The sequence below is a fragment of the Emys orbicularis genome, chromosome 9, assembly GCF_028017835.1.
Source record: "Emys orbicularis isolate rEmyOrb1 chromosome 9, rEmyOrb1.hap1, whole genome shotgun sequence".
NCBI lineage: Eukaryota > Metazoa > Chordata > Testudines > Emydidae > Emys > Emys orbicularis.
Genome location: NC_088691.1, coordinates 38,945,855 through 38,963,590, shown reverse-complemented (window position 1 = coordinate 38,963,590; position 17,736 = coordinate 38,945,855). Strand labels below are relative to the sequence as shown.

At 46.3% G+C, this 17,736-nt stretch overlaps 1 protein-coding gene and 1 non-coding gene across 3 annotated transcripts in view; one reads left to right on the top strand and one right to left on the bottom strand.

Annotated features, from left to right (window-relative positions):
• Nucleotides 1-17,071, top strand: part of PCDH19 (protocadherin 19) — a 117,561-nt gene extending 100,490 nt beyond the window's left edge. For both annotated transcript variants that reach the window (XM_065410928.1, XM_065410927.1), the window contains exon 5: nt 16,482-17,071. In XM_065410928.1, the coding sequence (XP_065267000.1) occupies nt 16,482-17,071 (590 nt within the window). The remainder of the gene's footprint in view (nt 1-16,481) is intronic.
• LOC135884179 (U2 spliceosomal RNA) lies at nt 1,513-1,694 on the bottom strand. Its single transcript, XR_010561674.1, has one exon. It is a non-coding gene; the product is annotated as a U2 spliceosomal RNA (small nuclear RNA).
• Nucleotides 17,072-17,736: the final 665 nt, after the last annotated feature.

The following is a 17,736-nucleotide window of genomic DNA, read 5'->3' as shown; positions in this document are numbered from 1 at the left end:
TTTCCCCTCTTATCTGCTGTGACTCTGGGGACGCTGGCTGGGGTGCTGAAGCCAGATCATCGGTGGGGGTCAGGGTTGGAACCCGGAGGATGTCAGTGGGATTCACCTTCGCGGTCGTGGGGGGGTCCCCTGCATGTGGCTTGATGAAACTTACATTTCTTTTGGGTCTCGAAGGGGAGATCGCAGCAGCTACACCGGAAAGCAATCCGTTTGTTGTAGGTCTTACGAACGTGTTTGCTGAGGGCCGCGAGGGTCTGGACTCCATGGACGGGGAGGCAGAAGGGGCAGAGGAGGAGACCTGTAGGGAGCGGGTACTGGAGGTAGATGCGGTCTTCTTCCCCTGCCTCACCCTCCGTGGGGCGGATCTCTGTTGTGCCTGCAGACTTGCCAGGTGATTCCTCTGGGTCTGGTAGAGAAGCTTGGGGAGGTGAAGTCGCTCTTGGGGGGGCGCTGGACTCACTGGTCACGTTGTCTCTTTGCCCGGAAGGACAGCGTGCGGCATCGAGATTTTGGGCTCTGAAGTGCATTCCCCTTCGAGCGGCCCGCCTCCGGACAGCCGGGTAGAAAGTAGTTTCAGGGTCTAGGGTTGAGGAGGTGGTTCCTTCCAGAGCATCCCTCTCTGGAGCAGCGGGGCAGCGATCAGCATTGTGGTCCTGGGTCATCGGGGGGGCTCCTCTGGTGGCATCCTTCCCGGCGGGGCGGCGCTCAGCATCCTGGTCCTGGGTCGCCGGGGGGGCTCCTCTGGTGGCGTCCTTCCCGGCGGGGCGGCGATCAGCATCCTGGTCCTGGGTCGTCGGGGGGGCTCCCGTGGTGGCATCCTTCCCAGCAGCGCGGCGCTCAGCATCCTGGTCCTGGGTCGCCGGGGGGGCACCTCCGGTGGCATCCTTCCCGGCGGGGCGGCGCTCAGCATCCTGGTCCTGGGTCGTTGGGGGGGCTCCTCCGGTGGCATCCTTCCCAGCGGGGCGGCGCTCAGCATCCTGGTCCTGGGTCGTCGGGGGGGCTCTTGCGGTGGCGTCTTTCCCGGCGGGGCGGCGATCAGCATCCTGGTCCTGGGTCGTCGGGGGGGGCTCCCGCGGTGGCGTCCTTCCCGGCAGGGCGGCACTCAGCATCCTGGTCCTGGGTCGCCGGGGGGGCACCTCCGGTGGCATCCTTCCCGGCGGGGCGGCGCTCAGCATCCTGGTCCTGGGTCATCGGAGGGGCTCCTCCGGTGGCGTCCTTCCCGGCGGGACGGTGCTCAGCATCCTGGTCCTGGGAAGCGGGCAGGGTTCTCCGGGGGTCCTCCTCCAGAAGAGCTGTTGAGATATTCTTGCTCCTGGATGTGAGGTCCCGAAGAGCTGTCCTTCTGGAGCCAGGCCTCCCTGCAGTGGTATCCACGGTGGGTTTCTTCAGCCAGCTCCTAATGTTTTCATTCTTGCAGGTGGTCCGGGTCTTCCGTGAGGCACCAAGGGTGGTCTTCAGGATAGGCTTTCTGGGAAGCAGGAACAGCAGCAGCCGATGACAGTGTAGCTGAAAAAGAGTTTTCTTCCAAAATAGGTGGAGTGGAGTATATCTTCAAAGCAGCATCAATTTTTTCAAAAATGGCTGCAGGAGATTCCATCCTCTGGACGGGTGTTTGTAGTTGTTCATCAGAAAAAATTAAACTGATAAGAACAGACACTACACTTGATCTTAGCTCCAAGGAGCCGAGAAGCTCCTCTCGCCGAGCTGGAGTACCGGCGTCGACGGCGAGCACTTCCGGGATCGATCCGGGATCGATTTATCGCGTCTAGACAAGACGCGATAAATCGATTGCCTGCCGTCGGACCCGGAGGTAAGTGTAGACGTACCCTCAGAGCTATTGATCCAAGGCGTCTGCAGACTCAGAAACGCTGGCATCAGCGTATACCCAATTCACATGCTGCAGGTTACTTTTGCACCTATAAGGGCTAGAGACATCATTTGTATTTTTTAAAATGGAGTCCCAATGGTCTCCACTGCAAAAAGGTACCGTCTTGCTGAGCTGGGATGGGCCAGCCCAATTCAGTCCCCTAGAGAGGGTGCAGCTGGCTTTGTTAAACAACATACTACATTCCCCTCCAACTTCTCCACCATCCAAACCATCTAACTTCACTCCACATTGGCAAACCCCAGATTCACTCCCAGTGTTCTTATATCACCCCAAAATAGCTGACCCCTTCCTTTCACATAAATGAATCTTTCTCTGCTGAAGTCAAAGGCTGGCTGGAAGGGCCCTGGGGCTGCAAAGTTACCGTGTTGCAGCTCCGACAGGAGCTAGACTGCTAGAGTCTATCTTGCCTCCTGAGACTCAAGCTCTACTTCCAAAGTGGAGAACACTAAGTGGGCCAGGTGTCCTGGGCGGTGGAGGTGGGCGGGGGGACTTTTGATTTGTCCAAGGATCTGTGGGTGCGCACAGTAGCAAACATGCTTGAGACTCCCTCCCTGCCTTTGAAGCTGTCTATCCCTACTTTTCCTATCACTCTTGAAAGCATAAAGTGTTTAAATGATGTTTACAATGAGATTGTAGAAACTTGAACCTTACATTTCTATAGCAGCTTCTATCCTAAAGGAACTTGAAGCTTCCTACACACTTTACACATACAAGAACAGTTATACCACCACTTAAATGCAGCCACATCTGGGGTAGGTCACAATACTTGTTTAATAGTGAACAACAGCATATGTAACTAAATTCCATGGCTCAGTTAGGGCAGCAGAATGTAATGACCCAAAGTGGAATTTGGCCTGGATTCCAGTCCACTGTACAAAGAGCCATGGATCTTAACGGACCACATCTGGGCATGAGGTCCTAGGTTTTGCCTCTCATCTGAAATTAAGCACTTTCATTACAATAACAGTAACAGCATCTTCTGAGCCAGCTTCACAAGAAGGGGGTATGAGGATGAATGGCTTTTTCACTTTCATTAGGATAAGGATAAGATAAAACTAAGATGAAATATCCTGAGGACCTTGTCCTTTGTTGGTCAGATCAAATCAACTTGGAATATCTTCTTATCTTTCCCAGCTATAATTTCTGGGGTGTTTTTTTTTTGGGATTTTTACCAGAATAGTCCAAGTACCAATTTTCTGATTGACACAATTTTGCATGGGATATGGTGGTAATTTGATTCATTGCTGTAGTTTCAGTTTGGACATGGGGTTTGCATTGAGTTACATGACACAGAATACTAGAATTTGGCTGCTTAAGATTTGACAATAGGATAGAAAAGTCACCTTTGGATTAATTTGCTTTGTCTGCTAAAGTCCCATTAAACTGAAGACAGCTGTTGTCAAAGGCATAAAGGGAGACAAAGTTTTGCTCCCAATTGTGGGAAATGTGTTTAAACAGGCTAGAAATGTTTCCTGCTCTGCTGGGTATAATACACTTAAATGGTTACATTAACATGAAAATATATAACAAAGAGTGTATTTAGGACAATCCCTTTGTATCCTGTGCTAATGAATTTGAATTTCAGTAATGAAGTCAAAGGGTTGTATTCTTCTCTTGATGCATGCAGTATAGTAACTCCCATTAGCATTAATGGGTGCTGCACAGATGAATCATAGGATCATAATAGTTAGAGATGGAAAAGACCTATCAGATTATTGAGTTTATTCTTCTCTTAGGGACAAATCCTTCTCATTGCGCTCTTGTAAGCAGCCCTATTGGCTCAGTTCTATGGAGATGAGTCCCATATAAAATAACCCAATAGATATGTAGGGAGCAGAATTTCAGGGGTGAAATTCTCCCCATGCAGGAGGCCAGCGCAAGCTGTATGGATCACTCATGTTTTAAAAAAAAAAAGCTGGGGAAGGGGGGCTTAATTGGGGTTTAAATGGTGTACTGTGCTGGTCCTATGCACAGGAGTGAATTTCACCTCATGACTAAGGCATGATTTGACCCACAGTCCCCAGATAAGGGGGAACAGCCAACATTAATCCTATACTACACTAAAAGTGTGTCCAGACTTCAACATTCCTTTGGGTGATCTACTTCCTTCCCACAACATCCCAGTTTCCAGAAAGCTTCTTAGATTGTCAAAAAAACCTGGTTTTATGGCAGAACTTGTTCCTTCCCCCTGCACTAAATCTATTCGTATCCACCTAATTTACAGTTTTAAAGGTACCTTAGATGTAACTGGGTGTGTGAGTTTTCATTCTCTGTACAAGTACAGTTAATCAGAAGAAAAGGAAATTATTAATGGTAACATAGGTCAGGGAAAAAAATAAGGATATTGGGCCAGATCCCCAGGTGGTATAAATTGCAATAGCTTCATTGCACTTCATTGGAGCTATGCTGATTTACATCAGCCAGGCTCATTATGCCTAGTCTGTTGAACACTGAAAAAATTCTTTACAGAAGCTGCATGTGAACCTTGGTCTCTATCAAAAATTGAATAATAAATTAGCCTAGTTCAGATCCCTTGTTTCATTAAAATCATTCCTTGTGAGCGATTGCTTTGTCCAAACATTGTTGACCTCCTGTATTGGAATGGGCAACACGGGGTTAAAAGCATAAACATTTTCAACTCATAAAAACCCCAAACAGGGAAGTTTAAAAAAAATCCTCATTGCAGTAAAAAGCATTTGTCACTGTCCTCGTCTATTAGTAGCCTCTAAACATTTTACAAGAGAAGCCGTGGCAGGATTACATTTCTGCCTGGATTGGAGGTTTCTTATTAGTAAAGGCAGAGGGCTCTGTAAAAGCCCATAGGTCAAAAATATAATACAGTATTCCCCGGCTCTTGTTTCCTGACATCAAGCCATTAGGGTAGATAAGGGAGAGGTGCAGAGTCTTAATTTATAAGCAAATGATGATCTGTGGTTGGGGACTGTTTGCAATTGCTAGAGCTTATTATTTTATCTGGAACTTAATACAGTGGATCACTGTTCGCTAACCAATACCAACAAATCCCTCATCCCCAACCCTTCTGCAAAAATAGACCAAGGGTCGGAGCCTCAGCTGGTGTAGGTTAATGTAGCTCCTTGAAGACAGTAGAATTGTATCTAGCCTGGAATCTGGGTTAAGGGAGGATGGGGTTGCATAATATAATATCCTTATGGGGCTGGGATATTGCTCTATTAAAATTATGGGAGTCCTGGGCAGTAGGGGCCATTGTGACTGTATCATCCCTGCAGGGTTGACATTGTACAGGACCCGTTCCCATATCCGTCCTGGGAATCCTCCCCCAGGATGGGCATTGCTGCTAGTGGGGGAAAAACTGCTGTTATCACAGATAAGCAAAGGCTGCATTTTTTGAAGTGAAGGCTGCTGTGTGGTTTGTTCTGTTTTGTAATAAGAGCAACTCCTGAGTTAACTTTAAATTAGTTTCCTGCACCATAGCACTTATTTCTTTATTTTAAAGCAAAACATTTGGGGGTGAATTTTGTGCCGTGAAAGTGAGGGACAGACGTCTCTCAGTGAAGTTGGTACTGGTACAGGGGTATATTTTTAGCAGCTGGCCTCCCTTTTGCGCACATAGCACTAGATCACCACTTTCCACTCCCCCCTGATTAGGGGCAGCCCACAGGTGCACTGTCCCAGGAGGAAGCAAATTGGGAATCAGAGGCTCCACCCACTCACCTGTGCAGGATGGGAAGTAGCAGCTGGATGGCAGCTACTCCCCTGTCATCCCCCACCCCCAGCCAGGGCAATGTGGGTAGCTTGTAGGTTGGAGTGGGTAGGCTGGCTCACCACTGAGCCCATAGTTTGCACATTGCAAAAGTTGGGCGTGTATTTTTGCACCTTTTTCGTGTGTGACCTCAAGTGGGAGGGAGAAGAGGAAGGAAGAGTGTGTGTTTTAAAAGGACAGGTCCAGGATAGCTCTTCACCCACACTTTCCTCGAATTTCTGCAATTGCCTGATGCAAAGGATTATATTTGGGGACAGGGGCTGGCCTTCTGCATAAAAATAGCCAGGCTCTGCGTGACATAGAGGACTCTGTAAATTTCTTGCTTGGTCAGAACCCTGTATTTACACTGAGAGAATGGATAATGCCTTGTATTGAGTATGTTTTAATGAAAATAAAGATGTCAGATGGAAAAGAATCTTAAAGAAAAGTGTAAAATACTGCAGTGCATGAAAGATGGCTAACCACAAGTAAACATCAATGGCAGTGTTTGATCCCTTCATGTTTACTATTTATTCATATTTATTATTCATAAATTCCAGCACAAATGTTAGGCCTGCACCCCAGTGACACATTTGCATTTTACTTTAAGTTTGATTTCTCTCCCTCCTCCTCCCCCCTCTGTTTTTTCAAACAGGGATTTAATGATTTACCATCCCAGATAGTTTCTCTTGTGTGTGCTCTCTAGCTCTTCTCAGCTCTCCCCTTCTTGTTTCAGGAAAAGATTTTTAACATGGAAAAGTGATATTTGAATAGATTCCCCTAAGGCAATCAATTTACTTTTAATTTGTCTGGAACTAAGCTTTTCTTTGTTGCAATGAGAAAGGATTGAAACTGCTGTAAAATGTATTAGCTTCCAGGAAGATTTTGAAATGAATTTTTTAATGATCGTGCTGTTTGCTGTACCCAGCAGCAGTGTCATCATGATTACAGTATAACCATACGGTTGCTGAAAAAACACTGAAACATCAAGATAATGCCATACTTTCATATGAGGGTACTTATGGTAATGGGTAGCGAAAATTAGATATACTAATAAATATTAACACTTGTATGGCCCCTTGCACAGACTTCCCTATAAACCATCTTCATGTGGCTCAAAAACATGATCAATGGTGTGGAAAAAGCAGCCACCACTCTGTTTACTTCATATTTTAGACAAATATCCAGGGCTCAACTCAAAAAGAAGCTGTGTGCTTCCTATGTTGCAAAATGTTTGGAGAATTTCTGGAATTCCCTTCCTCCAGATCTCTGTCTCTCACACATGCACGTGTGCTTACGCACAATATCCCTTCTCGCCTTTCAGTATGCAGCCACAATCATTCAAAACATCCCAGTTAGGATATTAGCATCTTCATTTCCCCGGCCTACTACTTGCTTGACTTGGCTCTAATCAGTCCATAGCAAGCTGCTTTAATTATTAGCTGGATCCTGAGACACCAGGAATCATTTGCAGCCTGTACTTCACCCAGGCATTCCCTTTGTAGACACCCGCGCAATCCAAATGGCATCAGGTGCTTCAGTGAAGTCTAGCACTTTGTCACGTACTTTTCCTCCATCACACAGGCCAGAATACACATGCTGAAGCCCCAGTCAGTCTTGGAGTGTCCTTTTAACCTTTTCTTTCTTATTTTCCATTTTCATGTGGCTCCCTGCTTCTTTCCTCTGCTCCCCGTGTGTAGCACAAATGAGCCCTACTTATTTGCCTCTCCAAACCTCCTCTGACTTGGATTGAACTGATTTTCTGTTCAAAAATGGAAACTCCAGGGACTATTGTGATTGCCCAAATTGCACTGTAGATGGTATAACAGCACATGTCATCCCACCATTTATCAGAAATATTAAATCCCCTAGCACTTGCACCTCGGTATGTTTTAACTTTGCCTCTGGCCAGCACTAGAGATCCAATTGAAGATAATTCAGTTGCTCAGGGAGCTGAATGGGCCATCTTTTAAATCCGTTTTCATGTTGTACAGGGCTAGAGTGAACTCAGGTGAATAGGAGAATGATTGTGAATAGGAGAAAAAAAAGGGGAAGTGCAGAGGCTTCAGTTAACACTTACTTAACTGCCACAGGCACTACAAATACAGATGATTTGGGGCACAGCCCTTCATGTACCTCCCCAAACAAAACTGTACACGTGTACCTGCTTGATGGTGGGATTTAAAAGCCATTTTGGGGTTTGTTTCTTCACAGGTCCCCTGCTGCGACTCACATCTGTGAAGCAACACCTTGTGCCAGGCAGAAGGTGGCATGTAAAGCCTCCGGGGCAAGGGGGAGTCTTCCATGGCATAGAACCCTGTAAAGCAGCCACAAGGTTGCGAGACTTATGAGGCAAGAACCTCAGTCCCACTACAGGTGCTTTGTGCTGTTTTGTTGGCACATAGCAGTCTGAGAGCTGGCTTACCTGGCCAGTGGAGAATTCTTCCAATGTGAGTGACTCTTGGGTTGGTCTAGAGCAGTGGTCCCCAAACTTTTATGTCACTCCCCGCCCCTTACCCGTAATGTAATCTGCCCATGCCCTCTCAAGGAACTGGGGCCAGGAGCGGAGTCACTGCTGGAGTCAGGAGCTGCTGCCGGAGCCAGGAGCCGCGGCCAGGGCTGGGGCCAGGTCATGGTTGGGGCCAGGAGCCGAAACGGGGGCTGGAGTGGAGCTGGGGGCAGAGCAGAGCTAGGTGGCGCTCGCTCCCCTGTGTTCCCCCAGGCTTGACCTGGGCCCCACCTTGCCCCCTGAATCTTCCTGCAAGCCCCCCTAGGGGGAGCACCCCCACAGTTTCAGGACCATTGGTCTAGAGCCATCATGATATCACCTACACCACTGACCTGCCAGCTCCAGTGCTGTGGCAGGGAGAAGGGGCATGGCTCTGGTTTCTTTATGCCTGACTAACCCTAGCTTCAGGAATGGTGTTTGCAGGTGCTCTAACTTACACCCAGGAACTGCCCTGGGATCCAGGGGATATAAAGGTCGTGTTAAACACTCCCCTCCCCCCCCCACACACACTTTTGGGCTGTACTGAGGACTCCTCAGCCACATCCCAGGATTGGAGCCACAACAATCTTTTTCTCACCTCCCCCAACCTTCTCCCCAAATACAGTGAAAGTAAAAAAGAGGGAAAGAGAAAAGACTAGAAGGGGTGAATGGAGAGAGCAGGGTGGAGCAGGGGGCATGCTTCCTGTGTCTGGAATTTGATTGCAGACTGTTTGAGTTTTGTCAAACTGTGGAGGCTGCAGTATATCACTGGTGTCATGAATTCATGAGTCTGTAGAAATGCCCGAGCACCATAACAAGCCCTGATATTTTCCTAATTACTTGTGGCTGCAACAGCTTCTCTTTCCCCCAGCCCCTTGTGTTCTAGAGTTCAGTGAAAGCTGCTCCTTGCACCTACGGACAGGAAGGGTTCTGTGGGTCCAGACTATTACACATCAGGCTATCTCCAGGGTGTTGCTTCTTTGCAGTCATGTCAGCCCTTCTGTCTCCACTGCTGTAGCCCTTGTCCATGCCTACTCATCTCTCATCTTGACTGTTACTGTCTCCTCTCCAGCCTCTTCACTTCCTCCCATTGATCCCTCCAGCCAATCCAAAATGTTGCCATTCTCCCCTTTCCTCCTCATCTTCCTCTGCCTTGTTCACTTCCCCCCTCTCCATTAATATGCTGTTTTCTATGGCATTGCAGTCAAGATCCTCACCTTCAAAGCCCTACAGACTCTAGTCCCCATCTGCTGAACATATTTTTACTTTTGGTTCTTATCGCTGCCTCTCTTGCTCTTGTCACCGCTCCAGATCCTTCTCACTGTTCCCTTCATCTCCTTCCCCCATGCCCGGCTTTGTTCCGTCATTCATGTGGCCCTCTACATTTTGTCTCCCTTTCTCCTTGTTCAGATCACTCACTGCTTCCAGGAATTCTCCCTACCTTGTTCTCTCAGAGAATCTTTTCACACCTCTCCTCACTGTCCCCATGTCTTGTCTTGTTCACCTTGTCTAAGAGCCTGAAAGAAAGTCCACAGAAGTCAATAAGTAGAGCTCTACCAAATTCACGGTCCATTTTGGCCAATTTCATGGTCATAGGATTTTAAAAATCATAAATTTCATGATTTCAGCTATTTTAATCTGAAATTTCAGTGTGTTGTAATTGTAGGGGTCGTAACCCAAAAAGGAGTTTGGGGGGTGGGGATGGGTTGCAAGGTTATTGTAGGAAGGGTAGCAGTACTGCTACACTTACTTCTGTGCTGCTGCTGACGACAGCGCTGTCTTCAGAGCTGGGCAGCTGCTGGCCGGGATCCCAGCTCTGAAGGCAGAGGTGCCGCCAGCAGCAGCACAGAAGTAAGGATGGTATGGTATTGCCGTCCTTACTACTGTGCTCCTGCCTGCAGAGCTGGACAGTCAGTAGCTACCACTCTCCGGCCACCCAACTTTGAAGGCAGCAGAGCAGAAGTAAGGGTGGCATGGTATGGTATTTCCACCCTTACTTCTGCACTGCTGCTGGCGGGGCACTGCCTTCAGAGCTGGGCACCAGGCCAACAGCCGCCGCTCTCCAGCTGCCTAGCTCTGAAAGCAGCACAGAAGTAAGGGTGGCAATACCGTGGCCTCCCCTAAAATAACTTTGCAACCCCCATGCAACTCCCTTTTGGGTCAGGACCCCCAATTTGAGAAACGCTGGTCTCCCCCAGAAAATCTGTATAGTATAGGGTAAAAGCACACAAAAGACCAGATTTCATGGGGGGAGACCAGATTTCATGGTTCATGACACATTTTTCGTGGCTGTGAATTTGATAAGGCCCTATCAATAAGGAATCATGGGGATCAGCCTCTCAGGTGTCAGCTGCTCAGGTCAAGGAACACTGTATTAGTGTAATGATGGTGATTTTTACCTCTCTGGGGACCAATATCCTGGTCTGATTTTTGACTAACGGATGTTTATTACCCTTTCTCTTATGACTTGTACGTGAAGCTGGTGAAGTATTTCTACAATAGATTTTTGTAAAAAAATCGCTGACATGCTAAGCAAGCTGCAGTTGTGAGGTAGTCATGCTTGGTACATGCTGTGGCCCTAACTGGCACTGTTCTGACACAATTTAATTCCTGCAGTGCCAGTTCGTTGCTTTAGATCAATGCTGTTCCAGTCTCTTCCCTGGGTCCCATTTCCCCTTCTCTCTCTTCCTCCCCCCCCCACCAATATGGGCTATACCTTTTTTATGCAGATGAAACAGGTTTGTTTCTCTCCTCCACCAGACCTTTCTGAAGCAATTTCATTCCTCGCCAGCCTGTCTGTCTGAAGACTGCATGGCTCAGGCCTTTAAAATCAATACGGCCACAACATGTGTGTGGTTGGGGCTCATTGTAAGTTGCCTTTGTGCTAGTCCCCTGAGGTGGGAACAGAGATGGTTTGAAATCTGGAGCTCAACATGGGCTTTACTTTACTCTTTGAGAAGTCTGTTTATTCCAGAGGTGGTTGGATTGGTTATTTATTTATTTTTCTATATTAGGGATTATGCTCAGCTCTGACTGTTTTTTCCCCTGTTGTCTGACTTAAAAGCAGTAGCCCACTGTCTTTCTGATTAGGCTTCAGAAGTGCTGTAGTGTCTTAGATCACTGAGGATCACATTGTAGGAATCAATATTAAGGTGAAAAGCTAACAGCTTCATATGAAACATCCATCTGGGCTGGAGGTGTGTATAGAACTGACCAAATGCTCCCCAATATCATGTCCCAGCAGGCACTTGGTCTTGTGTAAAACCTGGGATGGAGTCTTCGGGGGCTGACTCTACTTGGGCTGTTCCAAAGTCCTGAGTAGGAACATGCATGGAGATCTTTCCAGGAGATCATATGCTGCGCTTGCACACCTTCCTGATAAGGTAGGGTAATGGCTCCAGCAGGTTCCCAGGGCAGCACTTTTTGCCCATGCGGAAGTAATTCCTCTCATTTGTGTAAGAGGGACCCTGTGTGGAGATGCAGAGCTTTTTGCTGTATCTGCCAGGCCAGGTGTATCTCATTAGTTCCAACTTGGCAAGATAAAAGGCAGAGGCAGTCGAGAGAAGGAAGTGTTCTGGGGGGTAGCTGTTTTAGGAAAGTGTTAGGGATTAAGCATTATGTTGAATTGTTTTAAGTATAATCCTGTCCCATGGTGTTTTGTTCTGGGTTAAATTTCTGAATATAATCCAGGATCAGGGAGATTTAGGGAAAAACCTACTTTGTGCATGTGTTGCCTTTTATTAGGGGGTTCAGAACCTGCCCCTTCACACTTCTTGCATGGGAGACTGCAGAATCATAGCCTTCTTTACAGTATTTGACTTGCTGAGCTGATGCTGCTCATTCAGTGATCCCTAGCTACAACACTGTCTAACAACATATGGTCCTCTATGGCTGATTTTCAGCAGAACTAGGACCTTAATTTCAAACACACTCAGCTTCCAACATGCTGAGCCCTTTGGAAAATCTGACCCCTATATTGAGACTTTTTTAAAGCCCGAGGTTGTGGTCCGAATTCCATGATGCCAGATCAGATTTAGCTTGCTTATTCCTCCCAGTTTTTCCTAGACCAGTGCATTTGGGTTCAGGAAATACCATCATTCAGTCACACGCATGTGGTCCTATTTGGGTTTAGGTGCCTGCTCCATGGCTCGGGGTCTCCCACGTAGTGGAGCAGAGAGGAGATGGAGGTAGCGGAGCTGTCGATTGTCTGCCTTGCTGCAGGAAGGAAAGCTGTTGCCTCTTTACTGCTCCCAGCCACTCCTTTGTTCTCTCCTCCCTTTACTTCCTGTTGGTGCCTCCTTCATGGATCAGTGACCCCCTCCCCCTCCATCTTCTCTGTCAGATTGCTTGCTCCCACTTTGCTCATTCAAGAATCCAGGCAATCTTCCTGCCCAGTTCCAGGAAGTCCCCTGCTGCCAGCTGCCTCCCTGTTGTTTATGCATTGTGTGCACTGCACTGTGTGATTATTACCTGTGCTTTGCTCCTCACATTAGGAATGTTTTTAGTACAGACGGTAACAATTGTATTGGCTCAGGCAAGCCTAGAGCTGTAAAGAATTTCCTGTCTTATTATTTCGGATAGTTTAAAAATACTGCTTTAAAGAAACAGTACATGAATGTGAATAACTATTGTGGGTGCTGTGATGGCTGGGTGAACTGGAGCTACGCTAGGGAGAACAGCACTGCCTGGAGGCTTTGTGCCTGAATGGTGCAGGAGCATACAGAATACCTCAGGGGAACGAGAGGCAGTTATTACACCTGTTCTACAGGTACTCCTCCCTTGGGGTTCAGCCTGTTCCATGGTGGCCACAGGCTAGTGCATAGAAGGGTTGGAGCTATGGTCACGTACCTTAACATCATCTTTCTGGGATCAGTGCTTAGCACTGCTGGAGCACTAGAAACTCAGTTATGTTTGCCTCTTGCATAGGTGCACTGGAAGAGGAAAGGCAATTCCTGTGCTTACCTCTAGCACACCTGCCCTTGGCATCTATAATGGAGTAAAATATTACTTCAGATTAAGTACTGGTCATCCATGCCATGCTGATCAGCATGGTATCTGAGAGCCCAGTCCAACCCTCAACTGAAGGGAGCCAAAGTAGTAGTTGTCTGCCATTTTGTGGCTTTTGCAAAAGGAATTAGCTTGTGTCAGTCCAGTTCCTAGTGGCTATCTGTGCACATCTGAAACCTGCTACCAGAGCTAACAATCTCTGTAGTGAGTCCAGCAAGTTAGGTGGCAGAGAGGTGAAGCCGCCATCTTACTTTTTGAGATGGTCTCCAGAACAAAGTTGAAGCATGTTGTGGAGGATAGGAACAACATGGCAAAGCTATCAGTTATGCTACCTGCACTGTACCAGTTCTGTGAATAAACAGGGAGTCAGTCCTGCATCTTTCACAATCACTAATTTTCTTCTTAAAAGAAATCAAACAATGTCCATAAATGTAACATTCCCCAGCTCTTCCCAACTCCTGCTATTCATGGATTCCAATCAGTTCTTCTATGCAGGCTATAGATGACTTTCCGAAAACAAATACCTAACCATTTGTCCATAACAAGCCAAAGGAGGGAACCATTCACCTCCCAGACAGAGCAGTAACTGAAAGTAACATAATCAAAGTATAAGAGCATTTAGGCAGCTCCTAATGCAGGTTGTTCTGCATGTAAAGCTGAGCGCATCATTCTCTGAAAACACTGTAGAGAAGGCTACTGAAATCCAGACCTCCTGCACAGCCAGTCAACATTGCCTTTTGTACAGTGAGGTAGCTGCTGTGATGTAGAGAAATTGCTAACATTTTAGACATAGATTTTCAATGAATTGGTTTTTCTCTCTTTTTCTAGGTTTGCTTTTTACTAGCTGATTCTCTATAAGTGTTAAGCTGCTCATATTTTGGTGCATTGTGCTATGTGCTGAGAATTTTTATCAGCCGCCCTTGTGCTAGAATGTGGTGGAAATACAAATGTATTTGAAAAGCTGAGGTTATGTGCACAGAAGTACAAAGCATCAAAATGAACTGTTTTCAGATGGACAGGAAGCAAACCAAAGCTGAGTCTGCACCTCTGTGGGGTTCAGTATATCAAACTGGCAAAGACTGAATGCATTATTGTATTATTATTAACATTAACTCTTGACCACATTGGTTTGTTAGTTTATTTGTGTACAAATTACAATAAGAATATGATACATAACAGTGGTTCTAAAACTTTTTTTTCTTGGACCACTTGAAAATTGCTGAGGGTTTCGGCGGACCACTAAATGATCTTTCCAAATGTTTGTACCATTAGCTAATTATTGTAAAGCGCTTTGGATAAAAGCACTATATTAAAAAAACTTAATAATTAACTTTTTTTGTTCTACAAATAAAAGCACACAACTCATATTTTAATATCAGTAGTCTTACCTTTCTAATGCGATGGATGTGCCCTTTCTCCTCCGCCACGGCAGTCCCCGAGCTGGGGCTGGGAAGGAGAGGGTGTCTCCCTTGCTGCGGCAGCCACCGAGCTGGGCTGGGAGGAGGGGGGTCTCTCCCTCTCTCCCCCACCGCAGCAGCCCCCGAGCTGGGAAGGAGGGCCGTCTCTCCCTGGCAGCCGCAGCCCTGGAGCTGCGGAAAGTCGCCTCTTTCTCTGGCCCCTGCAGCCCTGCACACCCCAAATTCCCCCCACCCCCTCTTCTCATCCCACCTGCCCCCTATTCTCCCCAAGGCCACCACCTCACCTTACATGTGCGTCTTCTCCGGGGTCCAGGCACCTAATTAGCGGAGCCATGCCTGCACAGTTCCACTAATTAGGTGGGTGGCCCTTCATTCTCTTGTGTGCGGCCACCCAGGCACGCACCTTAGAGGGAACTATCCGCGGACCACCTGAATGGAGCTCGTGGACCACTGGTGGTCTGCGGACCACAGTTTGAGAACCTGTGCTACATAATTTTGAATGAAATGTGTGTGCTTTGCAAAGGTTTACTGAGTTGTCTTCAGCTACAAGTTCTGATCAAATGAAGAAAACACTAGAGTCAAAAGCATATACTGAAAAAACCTGGGATGTTATTTGTATTAAATGGTCTAGTTCTTAGGACAAGGCAGTGAGAGTCGAGACTCCTGGATTCTATTCCCAGCTCTGCCACAGATTCACATTAGCGCTTCAGACAAGTCATTTAACCTCTATGTGCCTCATTTCCCCATTTGTAGAAGGGGGATAATATTTCCAAGTTCACAAGAGAACTGTGAGATGTACAAGGGGAAAATGTGTTCCCTTGCTTGGGTGTGGGACTACTGAAAAAGATGCAGAACCACGGAATTTCTTCTCCATAGGGAGGACTGGCCACAAAGTGGCTGTGTAGGGGAACTCCACACCCTGTGTGTGCCATGAGTGTGGCCAGCGGGTTCACAAACTATGCAGATCCACTGATTAAAACCCCAGCATAGTGAGCTCTGGCCACTATTGGGGGATAGATTCCCCCTGTGACAATCCTACCAGATATGATTTTGAGCAGAGATTGAAAATGTGATCCTTAGTTTTTGTAAAGAGCTTTGAGATCCATGGATAAAAGATTCTGTAGAAGTGCAAAATATTATCCTGTGTATCAACAATGGAAATGCTGCTATTTGCAGCCGTAGGTTCTGGAGCAGACGGCAGGGAGAGAATCTTTATTATTCCCATACGAATGGAGATCAAGTGCTGGAAGTGACAAATTTAATCTTCAGTGGAAGGAGGTGGTGCTGGTTATTTACAAAGCCTCTGCAATTGTGTGGGAGGCCAACAGGGAATTAAGCAAAATGTAAAAATCAACAAAAATACAAACAAATGGCAATCCCAGATGTAGAATTTATGCTCAGATTTTTCATGTTGAACAAAGTTAAAGCAGAGTGCCTTTTAGCATTGGTTACTGAAACAAAAATGCTGACTCTAAGCAGGTTGACACATGAGACAAACCCATTTTAATTTATTTCCTATCGTAAGTTGTTTCCCTTTAGGTTTTAGTTCTGGCAGCAGCAGCAGCAGCAGCAAAAAGCAAATGACACACAACCTGTTGGAAATTGAACTTCAGCCTGTTAAAATAATAATAATAAAAAATGCAATAAAATGCCCCTTTAAAATGTCTGTCTGCTGTTTGTTTGAAAATAACCAACATTTATGTAGGCATAATAGAAAGGGTCTGATCCTGCAAACTTCCTGAGAATCCCCTGGAAGCCAGCATCCATGTCCTAGCACATCCTACTATGGTGATGAATGCTTAGAGAGAGAGAGTGTGTGTGTGTGTATTTACACCATGCTATCTGATGGGACTTCAGTGTTAGTTTCTAAGTGCTACATGTGTGAGTAAGGATTGCAGGGTCATCTTCCAGAAAGAAAGAATCCTCAATTTCATAAGCCATTGTATTTTCTTCACACAGATCAAACTGAAGGATTTCATTGTAGGGAAGAGTGTCGAATCCTTGGTCACTCAGATAGATGCTGGATGCCCCGGAACTCTGTCCCCAGTCGTGCAAAATCCCCCGAGCATGGAAGGAATGTCATGGCACTCTCTATAGAAGCTACCACTGTGGATACAGAGCCTTATGAAGACTGTAGTACAAAAAGAACTTTTGCAACGTTTGGCAAAGATGGGAGTGAACCCCTCGCCGACGAGCGTATCGTCAACCTGAAAGGCAAAAGAACAGTGGATCTGCCCATCTGCAGCCCAAAGGTAAATGGCGCAGTCCGTGAAGCGGGGAATGGCTGCGAAGCTGTGAGCCCCATCACGTCACCCCTTCATTTGAAGAGCCCCCTGTCTAGCAAACCTTCAGTATCATACAACATAATGCACTGCCCGGTAAATCGCGACCTGGAGCAATTTGTAAACAATGGCCCTTCTCGGCCCACCGAAGCAGAGCCTAGAGGGGCAGACAGTGAAAATATAATGCATGAAATTAACCCACTTCTGCAAGAATGTAGAGAAAAAGACTCACCAGGAGTGAAGAGACTAAAAGACATAGTACTCTAAACGGCACCATATAAAAAGGAGAACCGACACTACTACAAGCGCATATTGTTTTTAATTGCTTACCAGTGGTTCACAAATTGCTGTATTTAAGAGCTTTCCCTAAATGTATTGTTTATAAATGAAGCTATCGTTAATGTGACAATCCCACTTGTTTCAGCAACCAGCAGGGGTGTTCAGTTGAAGCAAATTAGCTTGTTTTTCTTTTGTCATGGGGTGGGGGTGAAGGTGAGACCAGTTCAGTTATAAAGAAGTATTATGTATGGAGTATTTTCAATTTATATATTTTTATATATCAAAACTCTCTATTATAAATTGCCATTCTTTGTAATGAATTGAAAACTCCTTATCCGGCCATCTTTAATAATCACCCTGATGTTTTTGTAGTCTATACAATTTAATGGCCATTTCTTGTGTACAACTGTTAAAAGAACAATTCAATGAGTTTTAATATTTGCCTAGCACAAGGCTGCTTGTACTTTAAAATGTTGCTATTTTGCTGTGGACACCCCTGCATTAAGAATCCTTTTGCTATCACATGCTTATCTGTACTATTATCGTATTTGATATTGCAAATTACTGTATGTCTAGTGATGGCAAAAGGCTTTCAAGTTTAAAAAAACACAGATATATTTAAAACTTGGGGAAACTGCTAATTTCAAAGCCAA